This window comes from Tursiops truncatus, chromosome 7, assembly GCF_011762595.2.
Source record: "Tursiops truncatus isolate mTurTru1 chromosome 7, mTurTru1.mat.Y, whole genome shotgun sequence".
Taxonomy (NCBI): Eukaryota; Metazoa; Chordata; class Mammalia; order Artiodactyla; family Delphinidae; genus Tursiops; species Tursiops truncatus.
The window spans coordinates 91,926,412-91,950,696 of NC_047040.1; the positions used below are offsets into that span (position 1 = coordinate 91,926,412).

Genomic DNA, 24,285 nt, shown 5'->3' on the forward strand with positions numbered 1-24,285 from the left:
TCTACTATTTTAGTGCATATGCTACTGAGGATAATTAAAAAAGAATGATTCGTGGGTTGGGGAAAGAAAAGGAAAGAAGTACCAGTGGCAGAAGAGAGGTCAATGTTTTTTAATTGAAGCCACAGAAAACTTAAAGGAGGCTCAGGAGGGTCAATCCAGGTCTAAGGACCTACATCTTCACATGCTAGTGGCTCAAAAGTGTCCACGTGAGCTTCTACAAAGCCACCAATGCCAACACTTGTCTCTACACTAACTCTGTTGGGACAGACTTGAAGAAACATCCAGCAGGTTGACCAAGGATAACAGAAGCTTATTCTCCTTACAGCATTCCAGTTGCCTCTCACCTCTGCAGCCTTGGACACTGATTAACAACTCTGAGTCAAAGAACCTGAGCAGGGCTTCCCTGGTGGCACAGTGGTTGAGAGTCCGCCTGCCGATGCAGGGGACATGGGTTCGTGCCCCGGTCCGGGAAGATCCCACATGCCGCGGAGCGGCTGGGCCCGTGAGCTATGGCCGCTGAGCCTGCACGTCCGGAGCCTGTGCTCCGCAACGGGAGAGGCCACAACAGTAATGAGAGGCCCGCGTACCGCAAAAAAAACAACAACACACACACACATACAAAAAAACTGTCTTATATATGATCTGTGACAAAGCAAAATTATTTCATAGACTTCTCATTAATGGTGGATCTTTCTAGCAGGCATGGATGAAAATGTAAAATTTCCCCATTCTTGTTATATAAGATCTAAAACACGTCAGTATTTTCCTACTTTAGTGTGTCATCTAAATTGATTTCTTTCAGAGCATAAAAGACTATGTTCATAGATAGTCATGGCTTCTCAGTTTCACAATGTCTTTTCCTATGGGGATTTTTAGACCTTTAGGTGCTATAATGGGGGTAGGGGTAAGGGATACTATACTGAGGGAGGGTAGGATTCCCTGAAGTCCTAACACACAAGCAGTTACCTATTGTAACGCCATATTGGGAAGCCTCCATAAAATTTCTCTTAAGAACAACTTCTGTAGGCAAGGTTGCCTTTCTAGAATATATCTGAAAAGGGACAAGGATGTCATATAAATACATGTCTATGTATCAAAAAGAAGTTTTAGAAATGCACTATACCTATGGGTAGAGTTCGTCCATCAGCAAGTTTTTCAGGGTATTTATCTTTCATATATCTCTAATTATAACTCTCTGGGAAAGTATCAAAGATAAAGCAATGAATGATAAAACCTGATCCAATTTAAATTCCTCTGAAAGGTGTCCTAGCTTCACTTGACAAGTACCGACCTGCCGAACACCCATCCCCTTGTCTGCCTGTCACAGACCTGACGGAAGGAGCAAAGGCTGGGTACAACGGCGGATTTCCTAATGTACTTTGAATGCCTGACGGCCACAAACCTCAGATGATTCCTGATTGAAGGGTGTCTGCCTAAAAATAACAGCCACATGGAAGATAATTTCTATAGTAACTAATTTCTTCTATTAGATAATAAAACATTTCATGCTTTCCCGTCCTCTTCTACTGTATTTTTTAAAATGTGAACAAAAGGGACCACACCAAAGCAATAACATGTGACTGGGAAAAAGACGAGTGAGGAGAAAAAGTCATTACCTCCAACTTTACACATTTATTTCTTGCCATGGTGGTTTGCTTGTTTTTCCTCCTCAAAGCCTCCACCATCCATATAGAAAGAGGAGTATAAAGTATCCAGGAAAATAGGACTATCCTAGATTTCTGCTAGGAGGTTCACTGCATTTCTTTAGGGTAGGCAATTCAAATATGAAACTAAACAGTTCAGTTATATCCCAGAGTTGTGTGATGTTTAATGCATTAACCAGCGTACTCCAGCCTCCGTGGAATTCTCAACTACATTGAGTTTGTGACAGTCAGAGACTCTGGAAGAACCACGGTAGGACCATGGGACAGACCTAGATTGAGAGGATCCTGGAACTCATGCTCACGAGTCAATGGAAATAACAAGATGATTTAGTCTCATCATAACATGCTTGGACTCCTTGTAGGTACAGAATCATTTCCCTGGAGGGAGAACTCTATTTTTTTATTCTTCCCAAGAGGGATGACAGGCAGGTGGTCCTGGCAGGTTTTAGTAAGACCTTACAAATAAAAGTTCTCTCTACTCTAGGGAGACATTTATAAAACTACAAACTCCCAGACCTGAATAACAATCACTGCAGCTTATACTCTCTCCCGTCTGCGATTACTTAGTTCCTAGGGCGGGTCACTTAGCCTCAGCAGTTCTCACCAATCCCAACATGCCCCTAAACTCTGCAGGTGGCTGGCAAAACTACCACCTTCACATAAAGAAGTTCTACTGTCTCTACCCTTTCCTTCAAGCCCCAAAGGCTAAGCCTTTCTTGAAAAATTTATTGTTGAAGGCAAAAAACACACATCCCAGATATCTGGTGCTCTCCAGCTGTTCTTGGAATACCCTCCCCTTCTCATACAACTGAAACTGAAATCTACTTTTGCTCTCTCTCCAAAGACGATATACTGGAGCTAAGGTGAATCCCATGCCTCACGCCATATCTCCTACATCAGGCTCAGTGATTCGCTCTCATGGATAATGGTTCCCACTGGCCTCTGGGCAGAGGGCTTCTCTGCTAACCTCAGTGTTGGACTTGTGCCTTGATCCAAACTTCTTTAGGCTTACGGAGGAAATCATTAAGGAAGCCAGTGTTAGAAGGAACAGTGGACGGAGAAGACAGGAACACAAGTTCTTAGGGCTGGCCTGGCCATTATTAAATCACTGTGGGATTTAGGATAATTTATTTACTTCTCCACACTTTAGTTTTGACATTTCAGGAAGTGTTAGATCCTTGCTGAAACTAAATGCTGATACAAAGTTGGGCAGTATATTAGTTTCCTTGGGTGACCAAAACAAAGTACCACAAACTGAGTAATGTAAAACAACAGAAATCTGCCTCATAATTCTGGAGGCTAGAAGCCCCAGATCAAGGTGTCCGTAGAGCCATGCTCCCTCTGAATGCTCTGGGGAAGGACTGTTTTCATGCCTCTCTCCTAGCTTCTAGTAGTTATTGGCCTATAGAAGCCTCACTCTAATGTCTGCCTCTGTCTTCACATGGCCTTCTCCTTGTCTTCTGTGTCTTTGTATCTTCATAAGGCACTCTCCTCTGTGTGTAGCTGTGTGTGCAGATTTTCCTCTTTGTATAAGGATATCAGGCATTAGAATAGGGCCTAGCCCAATCCAATACGACCTCGTCTCAACCTGATTACATTCGCAATAACCCTATTTCCAAATAAGGGCATATTCACATGTCCAAGGGGTTGGTATTGAACACATCTTTTTGGAGGACACAATTTAACCCACAACAGGTGAAGTCTAATGAACGATGCACCAGGGTGCCTTTGTCAGAGTTGACTTATGCAAGAGAGGGAGAGAAGCCAATGATGAAGTAATTTGGCATAAAAGCATCTTGGGAAAATGGGGTGAATGAAAGCGTCAGAATGTTGTGAGTTTCCCCGATGAGTTCCATGGACCTGTTCTGAGTTACGTGGAAGAGGAAGACAGAAATAAAAGTTGAAAGTGCAGTTTTTCACAAAGGGTTTTGTGAAAAGTTGGCTCAAGTGACCAAAACTGCAACACAGGATTGGGAAAAAGGAGCATTTTCTGAATTGTTACAGAGACTCTATGGGCCAGAACAAAGGGGACAAAGCATTTAATAAATATCTATTACGTTTGACCCCTGCATTGCTTCTATCTTCTTGCAGGATCAGGACCTCGTATTTCCTTAAGGGAGTTGCTCCTGCCCCACTCTCAGCTTGTGAGGCTTGGATGGAGTTGTCCCTCCAGTGGTGGCCACATGCCTAGGACCTGGCTGGTTCAGCCCCACATCCCGCAATCAGAGCGTTTGGGACAGAGAGGAACACGTGACACAAAGAAGCCAGTGAGATTCAATTCCAGGACTCTTCCTGAAATTATTAAGGAAGACACTTCTTGCTACTTTATTTGCCATCGAAAATAAAAATTACCTTATATGTGTATGCGTGGTGAGAACTTTTAAGATTTAACCTCTTAGCAACTTTTAAGTATAAATACAGTATTGTTAACCATGCTATACATTGGATGCTGTACATTAGATCCTAAGAGCTTATTCATCTTGCAACTGGAAGTCTGTACACTTTGATCAACATCTCCCCATTTTTCCCACCACCTAGCCCCTGGCGACCACCATTCTACTCTCTATGACTATGAGTTTGGGTTTTTCAGAATCTACGTAAAAGTGAGATTATACAGTATTTGTCTCTCTCTGTCTGACTTATTCCACTTCGTATAATGCCCTCAAGCTTCCTCAATATTGTCACAAATGGTAGGATTTCCTTCTATTTTTATGGCCAAAAAATATTCATCTCTCTCTCTCTATATATATATATACTTTGTATATATATGATATAAATATATATATGTGAGATATATACATATATATATGTATAACATTTTCTTTATCCATTAATCTGTCTTTGGACATTTTATCTGGTTCCATATGTTGACTATTGTGAGTAATGTGTCAATGAACACAAGGGTACAGAGAGAGAAAAATATTAAAAGTCCTTACCACAAAAAAAAGGTAACTCTGTGAGGTGATGGATATGTTAACTAACCTCACTGCAGTAATCATATATATATATATATGATTATATATCAAATCATCATATATATATCAAATCATCATGTTGTGTACCTTAAAATTATACAATGTTATATGTCAGTTATATCTCAATAAAGATGATACAAATTAATTAACCATAAAAATAAGATATCACCTTTTATAAGATGTTATGTTGATTTTATTACAATGCTCTAGAGAAAAGAAAACCTCCACATAAAATGTGCTTATTGATTTTGTGACACAATTAGATCTAGAAACCAAAACGTGTGAAAAGAATGGATCTAAGAATCAAGGAAACAAAATTTTTATCTTTATTCTCTAATTTGTGATCTGCAGACTATGTTGATGTTAACTGACCTCTGAAAGTTTCTATGAAATTGAGAGATTTTTACAGTCTGCCCCAGTAAAATCATAAATGGATTTTACAAATTGAGCTTAGATAATTACAATGATATAGGGCTGTCTGATTTTTTGTTTTGTTTTAACTCAAACATCAACTGCATAAAATAAGGTTCGAATGTAATACTGCCTCTTAAGCAATAAAAGACAATTATTTATATCACTGAAGGGATTTAGAACAACATCTAATACTTGAATTTTTGTTAACAAATTCTAAGAAATAGATGTTTCAAATCAGAGTGCCTCAAATAGTTACAGAATTTTGTTGTTGCCTTGTTATCCATCTGTCAAGGACACCAATAATCACTAAAAGCATGCATTAACCAAAACTAAATCTACCAACAAGAAGAATATACGATAAAAGTTTAGTGGTTGAAAAAAAGAAAAGAAAGAAAATGAACGCCTGGTCTTTGCTCCATGGAGAGGACATGCCTTAAACTGAAACTAATAAAGGGGAAAGTAGAAGCAAGAGATGGAGAAATAGATTATAAATAGAAGGAGAAAAGAATAGAAGATTGTAGAAACAGAAGATTATAAAGAGGAAGATAAAGAATGAAACTGTGCTCTGCTGACCTCTTGATACTTTGGGATGCCACCCTACCTCCCCTTCTATTTTTAGCTAGATGAGCTAATAAGTTCCCTTATTTTAGCTTATACCAGTTGGAATTGGGCTTCTGTCACTTATAACCAAAAGTGTCCCAATGAATATAGGGCCCACTTGGCCTGGTGTGGGTTCTCCAGCTTTGAAAGCAAAAGAAGGCAACACTCAATGCAGTAACTTTGTGCCAGCAGGGACAGCCATGGCCACAGTGGCTGCGGGAGCCTAAGTCCAGCCTCAAACGATGTTCTAGACAGAGACCTTAAAACAGAGACACACACATCAAACATAAGAGGACTGGTGCTAATAACAGGTAAGTCACCCTGGGGAGCCTCACATACAACTACAAGAGACTTGCATAGTCCAGTTATACACGTGTGGACCACAAGACAACAAATCGTGAGTGTTAGAATTAATGGGCAATTATTTGTACCTATAAGCTAAAGAGGCTTGGGGGGCATTCTGGTTACATGTCTAATACAGGAGTAGCGTGAGCTTTCCAATAGACCCCCATATTCTATTGAGATTCAGATTTCTATTGTTTGACAAAAGACTTAAATTTAGTCTTGCTGTCCTAGATGCAATACACATACTCCTCTTCTACCTTAGAACAAAAGAGACAGAATAAAGAGAAAAGCCAAGGGACGTGGGTGTGTGAACCTGGGCGTGCCCATGTGTGCCTGTGAGCCCTCTGGGGAGTGCTGAAATGTGAGTTTTCAAATGGAGGTAGAATTAAGCTGAGAGCATCAGTATCGTAGCAGCAAGCACTTGGCCATGTGCTCTTCTTTTCCGTGGGATAACTGGAGGGATTAGTGCTTAGCAAACACAACCTAACTTGTGGAATGTCCTTGGATCTCATTTCTCTAAGTAAAATGAATATTTCCTTTTAGCACTGCCATTAAGGGACACAGTATCAAGAAAAACTGAAGGATCAAAAAAAAAAAAAAACTAAAGGATCAATAAAAGAGAAGTCAAGATGCCACTAAAAATGTACATTTGAAGATGCAGATGTGTATATAACAGCAAACCAAAGAAAACAGGACTGCACAGACCTATAAATTTTTTTTTAACATCTTTTCTGGAGTGTGTGTATATATATATTTTTTTTTTTTTTCACTACAGTGCCCATCAAGGGCTTCTTTTCTTTTCTTTTTTTTTAAAATGTTTCTTTGTTTGATTATTTAAATTTCTTTATCTTATCCATTGTATCTGTCTCTTGGCCACTGAAGAGTTTTGTGGGGTTTTTTTTAAACATCTTTATTGGAGTATAATTGCTTTACAATGTTGTGTTAGTTTCTGTGGTATAACAAGTGAATCAGCTATACATATACCTATATCCCCACATCTCCCTCCCACCATCCCTAACCCACCCCTCTAAGTGTAAACAAAGCACCGAGCTGATCTCCCTGTGCTACGCGGCTGCTTCCCACTAGCTATTTATTTTACATTTGGTAGTGTGTATATGTCAATGCCACTCTCTCACTTCATCCTAGCTTACCCTTCCCCCTCCCCATGTCCTCAAGTCCATTCTCTACTTCTGCTTCTTTATTCCTGTCCTGAACCCCATAGGTTCTTCAGAACCTTATATATATTTTTTAGATTCCATATATATGTGTTAGCATACGGTATTTGTTTATCTCTTTCTGACTTACTTCACTCTGTATGACAGACTCTAGGTCCATCCACCTCACCAAAAATAACTCAATTCGTTTCTTTTTATGGCTGAGTAATATTCCATTGTACATATGTGCCACATCTTCTTTATCCATTCATCTGTTGATGAAAACTTAGGTTGCTTCCATGTCTTGGCTATTGTAAATAGTGCTGCAGTGAACATTGTGGTACATGACTCTTTTTGAATTATGGTTTCCTCAGGGTACATGCCCAGTAGTGGGATTGTTGGGTAGTATGGTAGTTGTATTTTTAATTTTTTAAGGAACCTCCATACTGTTCTCCATAGTGGCTGTATCAATTTACATTCCCACCAAGAGTGCAAGAGGGTTCCCTTTTCTCCACACCCATTTATTGTTTGTAGATTTTTTGATGATGGCCATTCTGACTGGCGTGAGGTGATACCTCACTGTAGATCTGATTTGCATTTCTCTAATGATTAATGATGTTGAGCATCCTTTAATGTGTTTGTTGGCAATCTATATATCTTCTTTGGAGAAATGTCTATTTAGGTCTTCTGCCAATTTTTGGATTGGGCTGTTTCTTATTTTGATATTGAGCTCCATGATCTGCTTGTATATTTTGGAGATTAATCCTTTGTCAGCTGCTTCGTTTGCAAATATTTTCTCCCATTCTTAGGGTTGTCTTTTCGTCTTGTTTATGGTTTCCCTTGCTGTGCAAAAGCTTTTAAGTTTCATTAAGTCCCATTTGTTTATTTTTGCTTTTATTTCCATTTCACTAGGAGGTGGGTCAAAAAGGATCTTGCTGTAATTTATGTCATAGAGTGTTCTGCCTATGTTTTCCTCTAAGAGTTTTATAATGTCTGGCCTTACATTTAGGTCTTTAATGCATTTTGAGGGGTTTTTTTGTGTGTGGTGTTAGGGAGTGTTCTACCTTTATTCTTTTACATGTAGCTGTCTAGTTTTCCCAGCACCACTTATTGAAGAGGCTGTCTTTTCTCCCTTGTATATTCTTTCCTCCTTTATCAAGGGTAAGGTGACCTTATGTGTGTGGGTTTATCTCTGGGCTTTCTATCCTGTTCCATTGATCTATATTTCTGGTTTTGTGCCACTACCATACTGTCTTGATTACTATAGCTGGGTAGTATGGTCTGAAGTCAGGGAGCCTGATTCCTCCAGCTCCGTTTTTCTTTCTCAAGATTGCTTTGGTTATTCGGGGTCTTTTGTGTTTCCATACAAATTGTGAAATGTTTTGTTCTATTTCTGTGAAAAATGCCAGTAGTAGTTTGATAGGGATTGCACTGAATCTGTACATTGCTTTGGGTAGTATAAGTAATTTCAAAATGTTGATTCTTCCAATCTAAGAACATGGTATGTATCTCCATATGTTTGTATCACCTTTAATTTCTTTCATCAGTGTCTCACAGTTTTCTGCATACAGGTCTTTTGTTTCCTTAGGTACGTTTATTCCTAGGTATTTTATTCTTTTTGTTGCAATGGTAAATGGGAGGGTTTCCTTAATTTCTCTTTCAGAATTTTCATCACTAGTGTATAGGAATGCAAGAGATTTCTGTGCCTTAATTTTGTATCCTGCAACTTTACCAAATTCATTGATTAGCTCTAGTAGTTTTCTGGGAGCATCTTTAGGATTCTCTATGTATAGTATCATGTCATCTGCAAACAGCGACAGTATTACTTCCTCTTTTCCGATTTGGATTCCTTTTGTTTCTTTTTCTTCTCTGATTGTTGTGGCTAAAACTTCCAAAACTATGTTGAATAACAGTGGTGACAGTAGACAACCTTGTCTTGTTCCTGATCTTAGAGGAAATGGTTCCAGTTTTTCACCATTGAGAACGATGCTGGATGTGGGTTTGTCCTATATGGCCTTTATTATGTTGAGGTAGGCTCCCTCAATGCCTACTTTCTGGAGGGTTTTTATCATAAATGGGTGTTGAATTTTGTTGAAAGCTTTTTCTGCATCTTTTGAGTTTATCATATGGTTTGTTAATATGGTGTATCACATTGATTGATTTGCATATATCGAAGAATCCTTGCATTCCTGGGATAAACCCCACTTGATCAAGTTGTATGATCCTTTTAATGTGCTGTTGGATTTTGTTCGCTAGTATTTTGTTGAGAATTTTTGCATCTATGTTCATCAGAGATTTTGGCCTGTAGTTTTCTTTTTTTGTGACCTCTTTGTGTGGTTTTAGTATCAGAGTGATGGCGGCCTTGTAGAATGCGTTTGGGAGTGTTCCTCCCTCTGCTATATTCTGGAAGAGTTTGAGAAGGATAGGTGTTAGCTCTTCTCTAAATGTTTGATAGAGTTCGCCTGTGAAGCCATCTGGTCCTGGGCTTTTGTTTGTTGAAAGATTTTTTTTTTTTTTTTTTTTGCCGTACGCGGGCCTCTCACTGTTGTGGCCTCTCCCGTTGCGGAGCACAGGCTCCAGACGCGCAGGCTCAGTGGCCATGGCTCACGGGCCCAGCCGCGGCATGTGGGATCTTCCCAGACCGGGGCACGAACCCGCGTCCCCTGCATTGGCAGGCGGACTCTCAACCACTGCGCCACCAGGGAAACCCTGTTGAAAGATTTTTAATCACAGTTTCAATTTCAGTGCTTGTGACTGGTCTGTTCATGTTTTCTGTTTCTTCCTGATTCAGTCTTGGCAGGTTGTGCATTTGTAAGAATTTGTCCTTTTCTTCCAGGTTGTCCATTTTATTGGCATAGAGTTGCTTATAGTAATCTCTCATAATCTTTTGTATTTCTGCAGTGTCAGTTGTTACTTCGCCTTTTTCATTTCTAATTCTATTGATATGAGTCTTCTCCCTTTTCTTCTTGATGAGTCTGGCTAATGGTTTATCAATTTTGCTTATCTTCTCAAAGAACCATCTTTTAGTTTTATTGATCTTAGCTATGGTTTCCTTCATTTCCTTTTCATTTATTTCTGATCTGATTTGTATGATTTCTTTCCTTCTGCTAACTTTGGTTTTTTTTTTTTTTTTTTTGGTTCTTCTTTCTCTAATTGCTTTAGGTGTAAGGTTAGGTTGTTTATTTGAGATTTTTCTTGTTTCTTAAGGTAGCATTTATTGCTATAAACTTCTCTCTTGGAACTGCTTTTGCTGCATCCCATAGGTTTTGGGTCATTTGTTTCTCGGTATTTTTTGATTTCTCTTTGATTTCTTCAGTGATCTCTTGGTTATTTAGTAGCGTATTGTTTAGCCTCCATGTGTTTGTATATTTTACAGTTTTTTTCCTGTAATTGATATCTAGTCTCATAGCGTAACAAATATAAACAAGCACACAAAGGTTGAAGATTTCGCTTTAAGCCTGAGGACAACATCAATAGAAAACAACACACATAAATGCCCCTCATGAAAATTTGAACTATAACATAAAATTCAGTATGTGATTCAGCCTTTGGGAATCTGAAAATAATAAATAGATATGCAAAACCGTTGTTTCTTGATATGATTACAGAAATCGTATCTAATTTCTACAGTATAACCATTGCATATAAAAAAATCATTAATTTATGGTTAGCAGATATTTGATCCAGTCCAAATGTCCATAAGACATTTGGTACATGGCAAAAGCTCCTTGAATTTGGTCCTAATCAAATCATGTGGCATGGGATGAATATGCTCATGGATGTTTTGGACGGGACCAAATATGAAGGACATTTTGGTGTGTCTTATGGACATTTTGGTCAGGACCAGATATCTTGCAGGGTTAAATTATACCAGTTTTCAGTAATAGTCACTTCACCAGCTACGAGCCTAATTGAAAGGTCAACCAAGGTAGGATTCTGTGTCCACAGAAATGTCTCCAATGCTTCCTTAATAACTGAATGCTGTCAGACTTGAGCTGGTTATCTACATTTTACAAACAAATATTGTCCTAAGCAGACTTAAGGGGCTATTTAGTGACCAGAATAAATAGCATGCACTAGAAGGAAACGAACCACATACAAACAAGGCACTCACCTTTTCTTCCCTGAGGATCGTGGCAGTTTTCATGGACGCACAAGCCCCAGGCTGACCAGGAAGATACTATACAGTCTGTAGAGCAAGGGATATTGCAGAGCTGAGAAGCTGAAGGGGCAGGTCCCAAACATAATGTCTTTTCCACGGGTCTAGAGACTGCATGGATAGAAAAAAAAAAAAAATGGCCCGAGTCACATTCTCTGAACATCCCTAGAATTTTTCCCATCTTTATTTGTGTGCCTGCCTTGCTCACATCAGCTTTATGGTTAAACAGATTATATGCAAACAAACTATCAGCACTCTTCCAATATGTACTACTTAGCTGCACATTATTAGCATGTAGGGTGAGGACAGGCAAGGAAAGACAGTGACAAAGGGCACTCATTTGAGTTTCCTGTTCGACAGAGTATTCCCTGGGAATCCAAGAGGACTGGAAACCTAGATTATTATCTAGAGTTATGAAGTTTAAAAAAATTAAGTGGCTTTGTGAAGTTCCAAGATGAGTCTATCTCAACTATACAGATGACTGGGTTGTTGTGAAAAATTCAAAATTGAAACCCGAGGTGGGGTGTTTAGCATAACCAGTCTACTGCTCTTACTCCCCTGAGGGGTGGACCTCTCGAAGACACGGAGGAAAAATGGTTTTTAGAAGAAGAAGAAAAATCAGGATCTGCAGTGGCAGAATTAGTCCCTGGAAGTCAGTTTCATTAGAAAGCCTACCCAGAGGCACAAGGAGTGTCTGCGGAGCCACAGGAAATGCCAACTAGGAACCTTCCAGCCCTTCCTGGTATGCACCTGTGCCCGGAGAATGCCCAGAACTGGGTCAAGGCAGGAGGCAGTAATCATCTGTGCATCAGTGGTGCTCCTCGAGTGTCCTCTCTGTGCAGACCCATGCTGAGAATCGTGAAAATACACAGATGAAGAAGAAGATGGGCTCCTGATTCTCATGGAGATTATAACATAATAGGAGCTGGGAGAGCAATATCCCAAAATGACCCAATAAAAGAACAGCCAAATGCCTGACTACACTTGCACAGAGTGATCCCACACTAAGTGGGTTTCGGAGCAATTCAGAGTTTGTGAGCCAATGGTTTAAGACCAGACGGTTTTATCTTATGGGTTGCCTTGTACTATGATTGAAATATTTCCTATACATCACTTCCATCTGTTAAGCAGATCAGAAGTGCTTCAAAGACGGAGACTGGTATGAGAAAATAGGGAGGTAAATTACCCCATCTACTTTACTTCCTCACTCTTTACATAAGATGTGAATTGAATCAGATACAGATCGAACTAAATCACAGCTGTGACCAGCAGAACTCTGAATGGAAACCAAAGCAAGAGCAAAATCAAAAAAATACTGTCACGAAGATGTTTTAACCATCGGGGAAAGAAGTGGAGCGGCTTGAGGTAACTATGAGGGTGAATGGGAAAAACAAAGGTTGCAAAGGAAAATGATAATAACGGTTTGTTTGCAACTAATTCTTTTACAGTTTACCGAAAGGATTTGACCTGACTTAAAATAAAAGACAGGAACAAAGCAAGATTGCTAACGTAAATGTCAAATGTCAAGCCATGTGGAAGAGACAGGCCAGGGAAGAGAGAGGAGATATTGGGGGAAAGTAAAAGGGTTTCCTGGGAAGGCTGAGGAGAGGTGATGATCAGAGATTGTGCTGAAGATAACAACAGCTGGGTGGGGAGGTTGGAGTGACCAGGACTGTGCATGTACATATGACACTGATGGGTAAAGAAAAACCTGTGAGATGGGGGAGGAGTTTGCAATTCCTTCCCCAGGAGTGAGTAAAAGACCAACAAGCAGCCATTCACTGAGTACATCATGCATTCATTCCAAAACCACTGAGTACCCGTTTAAATTGGGCGATACTGGATGGTGTCTGCTTTCAAGGAACTCTCAGTTGAGAAGGGTACGTCAAGTAGCATTTTAACAAGATTGATGGAAAGAGATGCTTTAGAGTATTGTATACATAGGAAGCTGCACAGCCAGAGGTCTTAAGGCAGAAGTGTGTTTCGGTCCAGGCCCATGCTTGGTTAGCACGTGTTCTCACAAACTCAAACTTTAGTTCCAAAAACAAAACCTAAGTAATGATGGAAAAGGACGTGGGGGCATGTCAACTGATTACTCTGGCTGTTTAATAAACATTTATAGTGCATGCCAGGCACTGTTTATAAACATCAATTCATTTATAACTTTGAGATATATACTATTATTATTCCTACTTTAAAATGGGGAAACTGAGACACACCTTACTCACTTGCTCACATTCCCAATTAGCAAGCAGTGGAGCCAGGATTTGGAACAAGGTGGTCTGGTTCCAGAATCTGTGCTGTGAACCACTGCTCTATGTGGCCGCATCATCGGTCATTCAACCTACATTGCTAAGTACTTACCATGAGTTAACACTGTGTTAGGTGCTGAAGCTAGATTTGTAGTGAAACAGACAAGGTCACTTGTCCTCATGTAGCCTCTTTTTCAATGTGAGTTGCTACTAAGCATTCATGAGTCCATGGCCTCAACAATAAGACTAGAAAGCCATTATTGCTGCTTCTCTTTCCTTTGCCATGGCTGTCTCCCTGTAACACCAGACAGAACTTAAGTGTCTGACGATCAATGCTGAGAAGGTACCCCAAACGTCTCAGCTCCAAGACCCAGCAGACACTTGCTGCCGCAATCTCTGAACGTGAGGTTGGACCCTGCAGTTGAAACTGGTCAATGCACCAGCGCAATACCTAGGCTCACAGCAGGTCTGAACTAAATCTCATTAGAAGCGCCAGAATGGCTTAACTGTCCAGAAGGTAGTTAAGCCTTAGGGTTGGTAGTGCAGTTGGAAAGAGACTGGGGAATTTGACATGAAGCTGCATGTGTCCAGGACAATGTTTTTATAGATATTATGTTTATTTGGCTTATTTTTGGAGGGCTGTTGATGATTACTGGGAGGTGAGGGGTTAAGTCCCCTAAGGTCCCCTTTGATAAATACTTAACTGTCAATCAACTGACTGTTTGACATGAGGGCTAATGGTACTAAGATATGAAATTAGGGAGAGACATGATATGCTGGTGAGGAATGGGGGGATTTCCCTGGAGGCTACTAAGCGACATAATTGGAGGCCCAGGGGTGGGAGTGAGGCCATTTGTCAGAGCACTCATGCCTCTTCAGCACCTGCTGCTTTGAAAGACAGTAGATCTTAATCCATGTCAATAAATTCTTCCAGTCTCAGGGACATGTCTAAGATGCTTCATTTAGGCATTGAATCAATGCGCTTGGGTCAACTTTTCTCTATTTCAGCCCCCTGGGATCCATTTGTTCTAGAAATAAATCATGAGTAAGTCACGAAGTACTTACCAGCTTCAGATCACTTAGGTAGTCAACTCCCCAAGAAAAGTGAACACAGGATATCGCTACGCCTATCGACTCTTAGAGCTAGAAGGGGAGCTTTAGAGCTAATTTAGTTTAATTCAGCAATTTTACTGAAAAACTGAATTCCAAAGACCTTAGGTGGTTTCTCCAAGTTCACTCAGCCAGTCCAAGGCAGAGCAAGACCTGAGCCTTGTCCCTGGTGGCTGACTCACCTCCACCTGTTCCTCTTGGTTTTCCTGCCATGGAATGAAGGCATCAGACAGAATAGATGAGGTAATTCGTACCAAGCATATTTTGTTTATGAATCACAGTGACCACAATGGAGGCAACCAGTGACACGACAGATCCAAGATATTCATGAAGGTTGCAGGCTGTTTAACCCTTTAAACAAAATCCAAATTCCTCTCCTACTCTATTGCCACTTCAATACTCCTTCAAGCTCCATCCCACACCTCCCTGACGAAGCAGGAGGTAGTGAGACCAAAATGTGCTCCACTTTAAACAACTGTTCTTTTATTTGTAGCTGTTCATGATGTAATAAAATTATCCTGGGAGGTGGGTGGGGTAGGGGGCCATACCTGAACCACCTCAAATTGGATGGTCTGGGTAGTTTACTCTCTACTGAGCCCTCAATTCTTCTTGACCAAACTGCAGCCATGATGTCTGTGGGAAGAGAAGCTGCTTTTCTAGTCACCTGAAATCCTTTCTCTAGATATACTGACTGAAACAACTTTATTTCTATTTGCTAATAACTGTCTGCTCTAACGCAATGGATCCCTGCTGCAATCAGTGTACCTATTCAGTGAAGGTCTATGCTGGTCCAGCTTTCTCCAGCTGCCTTAGACCATGTCACCTTGACACCTTCTGCCATTCCTGTGTTGACCAATTGCCTGAAGAGGTAAGCAATTACCCAAGGTTTTATAGGCTATTTAGGTTTTGTAGGCTGCAATGTTAGCCCCTATAAAGACCTCTCATGGCCACAGAGTGTTAAAGAGACAAAGTAACTTTTAACTCAGGTCAACTGAGATCACTACATAGCAGTAGCTTTCTAAAGCTAGGGAATATATTACAGGCTGATAAGTGATTGTACATATGCAGTAGTCATTAACGCTTTGAATATTTCGGTGCCTAACCTGGAATTTTTCATTTGCAATAAGAAATTATTAAATTGACCTGCCTTACAAGAAATGTGCAAGTCTGCTACTAATGACTGCAAAGTCACCTTAAATAATGAATTACTCCATGAACAGAATGCTAATTAACAAAGGGGGTGGGAATATGCTGGAGTTGATACATTTAATGTTAAAGAAAAAACTGTTCTTAATTCTAGCAATGTGCATAGTTCATGATTTTCCTTAAGGACAAAGTGATTTTAGATGAACATACAAATTCAATCGAAATGATTTGTAATTAAGAAGAAAAATGCCTGTTGTTATCATTAGCATGTGACCACCACTGTAAAGAAAACTGAGTGCCTTCACATCTCCTTCTTTGAAACTAAATCAAGCTCTGATCCAAACTAATTTGAATCAACACAGAAATAAGTTGACAAAGATTCAATAAGAGTATATTACCCCCCCACCCCTACTGCTGGCCATTTTGTAAGATCTAAACTTCAATGCCATTTAATGCCTCAAAAAGAAATTAAATGGAAATTGCATCATCATCATCATCATAATTAGTTAATTATAATTAATAACTAGGTACCCTCTGTATTTTATTTAAAAAATGAGTAATGTTTGCTTAGAGTAAAAAATGTTATCACAGGAGCCAATGGCATTTTCTTGTTTTTTAATATGTCTATTATCAGATGAAACATCAAATGAGTCTTTAAAAATTTAGCGAGTGTTTCAGGTAATTCTGCCATGGCATAATGGAACTCAGCTTTCCCTCAGAACAGAAAGAAAGATCTTGATCATGGGCAAGAAATTAGTCAAACATATTGATTTTTTCCCAGTACTTTCAGGGAGGTAGAGATGAAAAGAAAGTAAAGGTGATGCTACTTCCTGGGAACTCTTAAAACCCGGATGATTTTGCCTGCTTTCTCTCTTAGGGGTAACTGAGTACCCCTGCATTCTATCTTCAGTTGATTTTACATAAGATATTTGATTTGCAGAAAGACATCAGCCTTCACAAAGAACTTAGACCAAAAAGTTATATTCACTTCAATTTTCCAAATCAACGCAGGCCCTGTCAATCCCAAAGGGAATTCTCACTCAAAACTCAGAACCCCCTCGTTCCACAGGGTGTCCAGGAAATCATAATATAAACAGCAATTGCTCAGAGTTAATTCAAAAATAATGAAAGAGCCTACTTATGTAAAAATGCTGCTTTCTAAATGGTTTTTGAGAAACAGTATTGCCTCTGGCATATTCATTTAGGGAGCATACTGACTTGGCAGAAATTCAATCCACCTAACTGCTGAAATAAATAGGTTTCTACAAACTGAAGGAGTCAAACGGTTGAAGGGGAAAGATAAATAATATTACAGTTTTAACCAGAAAGCTATTTTCCTTAAAGAAGCCTTCATGTATTATTTCAATTGCCTTTTGCCACTGGGATTTGCAAAATAATACATCATTCTTTTAACTTCGTGGTTAGAATAATAGCAAATATGTCTTCTAGCACTTATAGGCAGCTTAAAGAATTAAATCCCATCTCATCCTATTATATCTAATAAAGCTTAATTTTAGCCATATTGTGACTCTCTTGGCAAAGTACTGTGCAATACAGTTTGGCAGGAGGATGTATGTACCATAAATGTAATATCTAAAAATAATTATCTAATTGCGGGAATTATGTGAAATTTGGCCACATGTCAAAAAATTTTCCAAATTTCATTCATTTCACATAGTGAATTAGAAAATACCTACCAACTAGTGATTTTCTTAATGCTACAGAGTAACAACATGATAAGTAAAGATGGAAAACAATATTCAGAATAAAAATGGACAAAATAAATGAAGTATGTATTCAGTTTTAGAAAGTAATTAGATCAATATCCAACAATTACAAAATTAGGGGAGAAATACAGTAGCCGTCAGACCTATATTCATATATTTCTTTATGATATATTCTCTCCTCTGTTCCTCTATTTTTAATTAATTTTATTGGAGTATATTTGATTTAGAATGTCGTGTTAGTTTCTGCTGTACAGCAAAGTGAATCAGTTAAACACACACATATATATCTTCACTCTTTTATAGATTCTTTTCCAATATAGTCATTACAGAGTACTGAGTAGAGTTCCCTGTGCTATACAGTCGGTTTTTATTAGTTATCTATTTTATATATAGTAGTGTGTATATGTCAATCCTAATCTCCCAGCTTATCCTTCCCCCACCTCCTTTCCCCCTTGGTAACCAGAAGTTTGCTTTCTACAGATGTGATTCTGTTTCTGTTTTGTAAATAAGTTCATTTGTACCATTTTTATAGATTCCACATATAAGTGATATCATATGATATTTGTCTTTCTCTAGCTTACTTCACTCAGTATGACAATCACTAGATCCAACCATGTCACTCCAAATGGCATTATTTTATTCTTTTTTATGGCTAATATTCCATTGTATATACATACCCCATCTTCTTTTGAAAATTTCTTTCTGATCGTTTCTCAGACTAGTAATAATTAATTAGGAAAATGAATAAGTGAACACTATGTCCCCTTCTAAAAAATTCTTAAAGAGAAATAAAATGAAAAAAATAGGTTTAAAAATATCAGTATTAAAGGCCAAACCTCAGGAAAGGTAGGTGTTTTAGAGGAAAATGAGGAGCAAGGTGGGTGTTTTTGATGTGATTCTGAAACGTACTTAAAATTATTACTGGGGCTTCGCTGGTGGTGCAGTGGTTGAGAGTCCGCCTGCCGATGCAGGGGACACGGGTTTGAGCCCCGGTCTGGGAAGATCCCACATGCCGTGGAGCGGCTGGGCCCGTGAGCCATGGCCGCTGAGCCTGCGCGTCCGGAGCCTGTGCTCCGCAATGGGAGAGGCCACAACAGTGAGAGGCCCGCGTACCGCAAAAAAAAAAAAAAAATTACTAAAAGTTTGATGGAGAGGATGAAACTAAATTATAATGATTATTTTCATCTTAAAATTTAAGATTAAAGGGACTTCCCTGGTAGCACAGTGGTTAAGAATCCGCCTGCCAATGCAGGGGACATGGGTTTGAGCCCTGGTCAGGGAAGATCCCACATGCTGGGGAGCAACTAAGCCCATGCGCCACAACTACTGAGCCTGCGCTCTAGAGCCTGCAAGCCACAACTACTGAGCCCACGTGCCACAACTACTAAAGCCCACGCACCTAGAGCCCATGCTCCGCAACAAGAGAAGCCACAGCAAAGAGAAGCCTGTGCACCACAACAAAGAGTAGCCCCCACTCACTGCAACTAGAGAAAGCCCACGCGCAGCAACGAAGACCCAATGCAGCCAAAAATAAAATAAAAATAAATAAATACATTTATAAAAAATAAAATTTAAGATTAAAGTCATTCCTAAGTTATTACCATGAGTTCACAATAAGCAGCCCACCCCTAGATTTTCTTAAAGAGCAAAGGATGACCAAAGAAGCAATTAAGGCAGCTTGGAACTTGGAGAAGGAGGGCTGTAAAGCTGACCCTCCACTGGGTACACATAGCATCACTAGCCCAATTCTTTTTCCTTATCAACCATATCCAACCCATCAACTGAGGAAAAACAGAGGTGACCGTAAAACATCCCTAAGTCCATTGGGCAAGAATTGGAAAGAAAAAGGATATTTTAAAAATACAAAAAAAAAAAAAAAAATGTGGTTGAGATAGAAATGTGTCAGAGAGCAGGGACAGGGAAAGGGACACGGAACAGGAAGATCTGGTAAGAAAGGTCAGAAGGTGGCAAAAGAAAGCAGACCTAAGTCTCCCAGACTTCAGTATCAGTCACAGGGTGCCCTGTTACTCCATCAGCAAGAAGGGCCTTCATCTGATTTAGAAGGTCTGATTTAGGTGGATGTAGAAGGTGGATGTTTCAACCCGGGAATAACTCAATGGAAATTTTAAATAATGGTAACGAGAAGGGGAAATCCATGTTCTCTGAGGTGACACAGTCCTCCAAGAACATCACAAACTCCAAAGCTTAAAGCCATTCCTAAGGGGCCACAAAAGGGGAAATATGTGGTGATTATTTAAGAGAGCCAAGAAAGAACTATTGCTCTCTAAAACAAATACGCGCACCATCCTGTTTTTAAAGGAAGGGAAAGAAAAGGGCTCACTGTACCTGACAGCCTTGTTAGCACACACCGCTTTAAATTTGCAAATTGTTTTAGACTGAACAAGTTAATTTGACTTCAAAGGAAGGCTCATGGGATTCACCAGGTTCCTAAGTAGTGAGGGGAATGAGACACCGCCTAAAACATTTTTAAATGCAGAATAGTTCACTCTTTTGTACGAGAAATTGCATTATACATTTTTAGAAGTAACAGAAAAATTACAAACCAAAACCCCTGCATTGCAAAACTGGTTGAAAGTTCTTTTCCTCCCAGGCCTATTCATACGTTACAAGTCCTACTTTCTATAGCTTTTCACTATGTCAAGGCCAATATTATAAAGTAGTAGCTTCCCACTTGGATAAACCAGTGGGGTCTAAGGTAGATCCAACTCAGAAGAACTGGGTCAGGACTGGAAAGGGGGTAGCAGAGAGTGCAGTAAGGACTTATATCTTCAAAAATCTTTATGATTAGCAGGTCAGGGAGTCAATGTTCTGAATAATTTGAGTATGATTTTGAAAAGCCAGTTGGCCAAATATCAATACTATCATTAAAATCTATTAAACTGAAAGTCTACCACTACCTGTGTAAATTGGGCAAATTGTTTAGCAATTGATCTTCTGTAAAATAAAGAGACTATCCAATGTTTCTCACCTTTGTTGTGTTATCTCCTCCCCAAGGAGCATCTGTAAACATTTTTTCCCTTATTTCCCCTTTTTCCCCTATAACATTTTCACACCACAAATATACTGTGTGTAAGTAAGTTTTATATACATACACTTTATATGTAAAAAGTGTAAGATTTTTTTCACCCCAAGAACCTTTTTTTGTCCCCTTGGGGGCAATATCATCTCCTTTGGGAATGCATGGACTAGACCACATATTGACCTTAAGTTTGTAGACTAAGCAGTCTACAAGTATATTCCGGTTCAATTAGCAAAATATTCTATGAGACAAGTACTACTAGTATCTCCAGTTTCCAGTGCGACAATTGAAATTTTAAAATTCTGCCCCAGCTTCTATAATTAGCAAAAGCAGAGGTAGGACCTGAACCCGGCCAGTGTGATTCTGGTTTTCCCTTTTCTTCACCATGTTAGACTCTTCCAGCTCAAGGCTCTGAAATTCTTGAATTCAGTGCACATTTTCATGACTGTAGGTTGGAATCTATCTTTTTACTTTGACTACAGTGCTTCTCAGTACCTGTGTTTTGCTTGTTTTGAATCTACATGCTGAATTTTTTTTTGCAATAATCAGGAGATAATACATTAACTAATACGATATGTTATTCTCTGGCAGAATTCTGATGCATACAGAGAATACAGACATTTAAAACAGCTGAAATGCTGTAGAATTTTACAAATTTTGTCTTTTGTTTAGACAGTAGTCAAGTTATTAAAAAGCTGTCTTGAGAAGTTGCATACTCCAATTTTTTGTACATTTAAATATATCATCAGAGCAAAACAGGTTATAATATCAAAAAGACAGTGATTTATGTTTTAAAATATTACAGTTGCTTTCTATGAAGTCTTAATTTGAGAGAAAAAGCAACAAAAATAATGAGATAATTATTTAATTTAAAAACACAATTAGATGATTTTATATTAAAAGCAGTGTGGATGTACTCATAGCTTATTTAAATACAAATAAACATTAATTCTGAAAGTATTCCTATGTATTTTTAAAAGGGAGGGTGAACTGAATTTTCCAAAGTAATATAGATGTCTTTATATCATAAAATGAGATACAGCTGCACGCAACAATTTTTTTTTTTTAATGTTTGTATATCTCTTTTTTTTGCGGTACGTGGGCCTCTCACTGTTGTGGCCTCTCCCGTTGCGGACCACAGGCTCCGGACGCGCAGGCTCAGCGGCCATGGCTCACGGGCCCAGCCGCTCCGCGGCATGTGGGATCCTCCCGGACCGGGGCACGAACTCGTGTCCCCTGCATCGGCAGGCGGACTCTCAACCACTGAGCCACCAGGGAAGCCCCTATGGTAAAATGAGAATTTTAACTGCTCAAATATTTTATGAAAATCTCATTCAACCAAAAGCAGAACTTCTAGAAGAATCTATTGACGGTACATTCATAGTGGAAGTTGTAAAGAAAGTAGGGAAAGGAGCTGCTACCCCAGAACAAAGTCTGACAAATGAGAGGCTATGTTTGCCAGTGTAGACATGACAAGAGCACTGGCAGAAAGCAATCTGAATGGGATTAACTGAGATTCTGTCCCCTATAGTCCTATTCAGTGGCAGTATATAGACACTATTTTTCTAACCCTCAAACTTTTGATTGGCTAAATATAGTATGGTTAACATAAAAAGAAGTGAATTGTCCTAAAGAAGGAGAAGAAGGAGAAGGAGGAGGAGGGTATGAGTTTAAAGAAGAAAAAAGATAAAGAAGCCACCAGAGAATAAGAATTTGGAGGATAAAATTGAGGCAGAACACTGTGCCTAATGGTCCAATGAAAAATGCTACTGAGTTGAAGAGTATGATGTAGGATATGTCTCTTCATTGTTTTCTTCCTCCAAATCTTCAGGAAAACATCCATTTCTCATTAAATCATTGTTTCATTGGAGCTCTATTTGGAGACTGCGTTCAGAGACTGAGCCTTGTTCCAAGACGGAGATGGGTCAATTGGGAACCAGCCATGGATGGTCCTGCTGCACCCTGGTTTCCCTTCAAGTTCCTTAAGAGTTGGTGACAGATGCAGGAGCTGAACTAGACTTGCACCCAGAATTCAGAAATGAAAGTTCCAGAAGCCGTGGGCTAAATCTCATAAGATGGAATACATTTTATGTTGTAGGCTCACCCTGAAAGGAATTCTGACCCCCCCCCCCCCAAATTACAAGAACACCATAGAGGATTTGACAGAATAAAGCTCCAAGGGGGCTTGTGGGGCTGCATGGGAACTCTCCGATGAGCACACATTGTAAAGGCTTGCACACATATAAAAAGAGGGAAACACAGCCAAGACCATATGTTAGTGAGTTTAGCATGGCATTATAATAATGTTATGAGGGCTAAAGCTTGGAATAAATTGGGCCTGTAAAAATGCTAAAGAATGCAAAAGAGGGCAAGGGGCACTTTAAAAGTTTTACGGTAAAAAAAAAAATGACTGGATGACTTTTCAGCTTGGCAAATAGAATAATGAGACATAAGGGGAACAATAGCAATGATAGTTTAAGAGTTAACATTTACTTTTCTCAGTGGCAGGTACTGAGCTAATAAGCATTTTATGTTTACTGTTTTATACGATGCTTATAACAGCCCTGTGTAAACAGAGCTATTATTAATTGGTCTTATTTTAGGCTTGGAGAAAACAGGTTCCTAGAGGGTAATAAGTGACTTTGTCTAGGTCACACAGCTTGCAGGGGACATGGACTGAGTCTGAACACAACATTCTGAGTCCAGAGCCTGCCCTTTTAGGCACCTTTCGAATTAGCATTGTTGCTGTAATTACTGAAATCCTTGTCTCCAGGTGAAAAAGGTAGAAACATCTTGGTTAAGAAGGGATCAAAAATCTAAAGTAGACAAAGAGATCCTGTAGCTTCTCAAAATAAAATTAACCTCCTGCTCCAGGTAAATTACAGCCCGGAATAGATGGAACTTATAGAACCAATGCCTCAACCACTGCTGAGATGGGAGAGAAGGGCCCACAGGTTTGCTGTTTCCCTTTGGTTTGCAAACCAAAACATCCAAGCCCTCACCCCACAGAGCTGTGGAAGGCCTGGCCCTGGGAATGGGTCTGAGGATTCCCCCAGAGTGCAAGATCACTTCCTGGGGCAGATCCCATTTCCCCTCTGGACCACTGGGCCAGTTGACCCAGGTGCCTCTGTGGCCTTGGTTCCACCACTGCAGGTATAGGTCCAAAATCCCCCTTACTTCTCCAGCAACCTTAATCCCCACAGGCACGGTCAACAGGCAGCCTCTGTTACTAACCTGTAAGTTAATCAACACCACCAAAGCCTTAAGGATACCATAGGGAAACTACATCCATCCATAAAAAGCAATTTGCACCTCAGTGTCAGAGTTTAGTGGCCACACCCCATCACAGGGAACCATCTTGCCTGGCCTTTCCTTCCCAAACGCCAGGCCCACTGCTCCCATTTCTTGAGGACTTGCTTCCCTCAGAGGGCTCCCTGCCCTGGAGCAGTGGTTAAGAACACAAGCTCCAGAGTCAGACTCTAGATCAAATCCTGGCCCTGCCATTGTGACTTTAGGCTAGTTACTGCCAGTGTAGAGCCTTCTTTCTTATGGGTATAATGGGGAATAATAATGACTCATCTAAAGCACTTATATAGCACTTACGTCTCAGAGCAGTGTTATGTACAAAGCAAGCATCAACACATACTAGCTATTTGTATTATTCCCAGGTTCTGAGATATCCAACTCTCTTATACCTTG

At 39.7% G+C, this 24,285-nt stretch overlaps 1 protein-coding gene across 1 annotated transcript in view; it reads right to left on the bottom strand.

The window, feature by feature from the left end:
* Positions 1–24,285, bottom strand: part of THSD7B (thrombospondin type 1 domain containing 7B) — a 764,324-nt gene that overhangs the window by 485,756 nt on the left and 254,283 nt on the right. Inside the window, exon 5 of the mRNA XM_033860221.1 lies at positions 11,267–11,422. Within this exon, the coding sequence (XP_033716112.1) occupies positions 11,267–11,422 (156 nt within the window). The remainder of the gene's footprint in view (positions 1–11,266; positions 11,423–24,285) is intronic.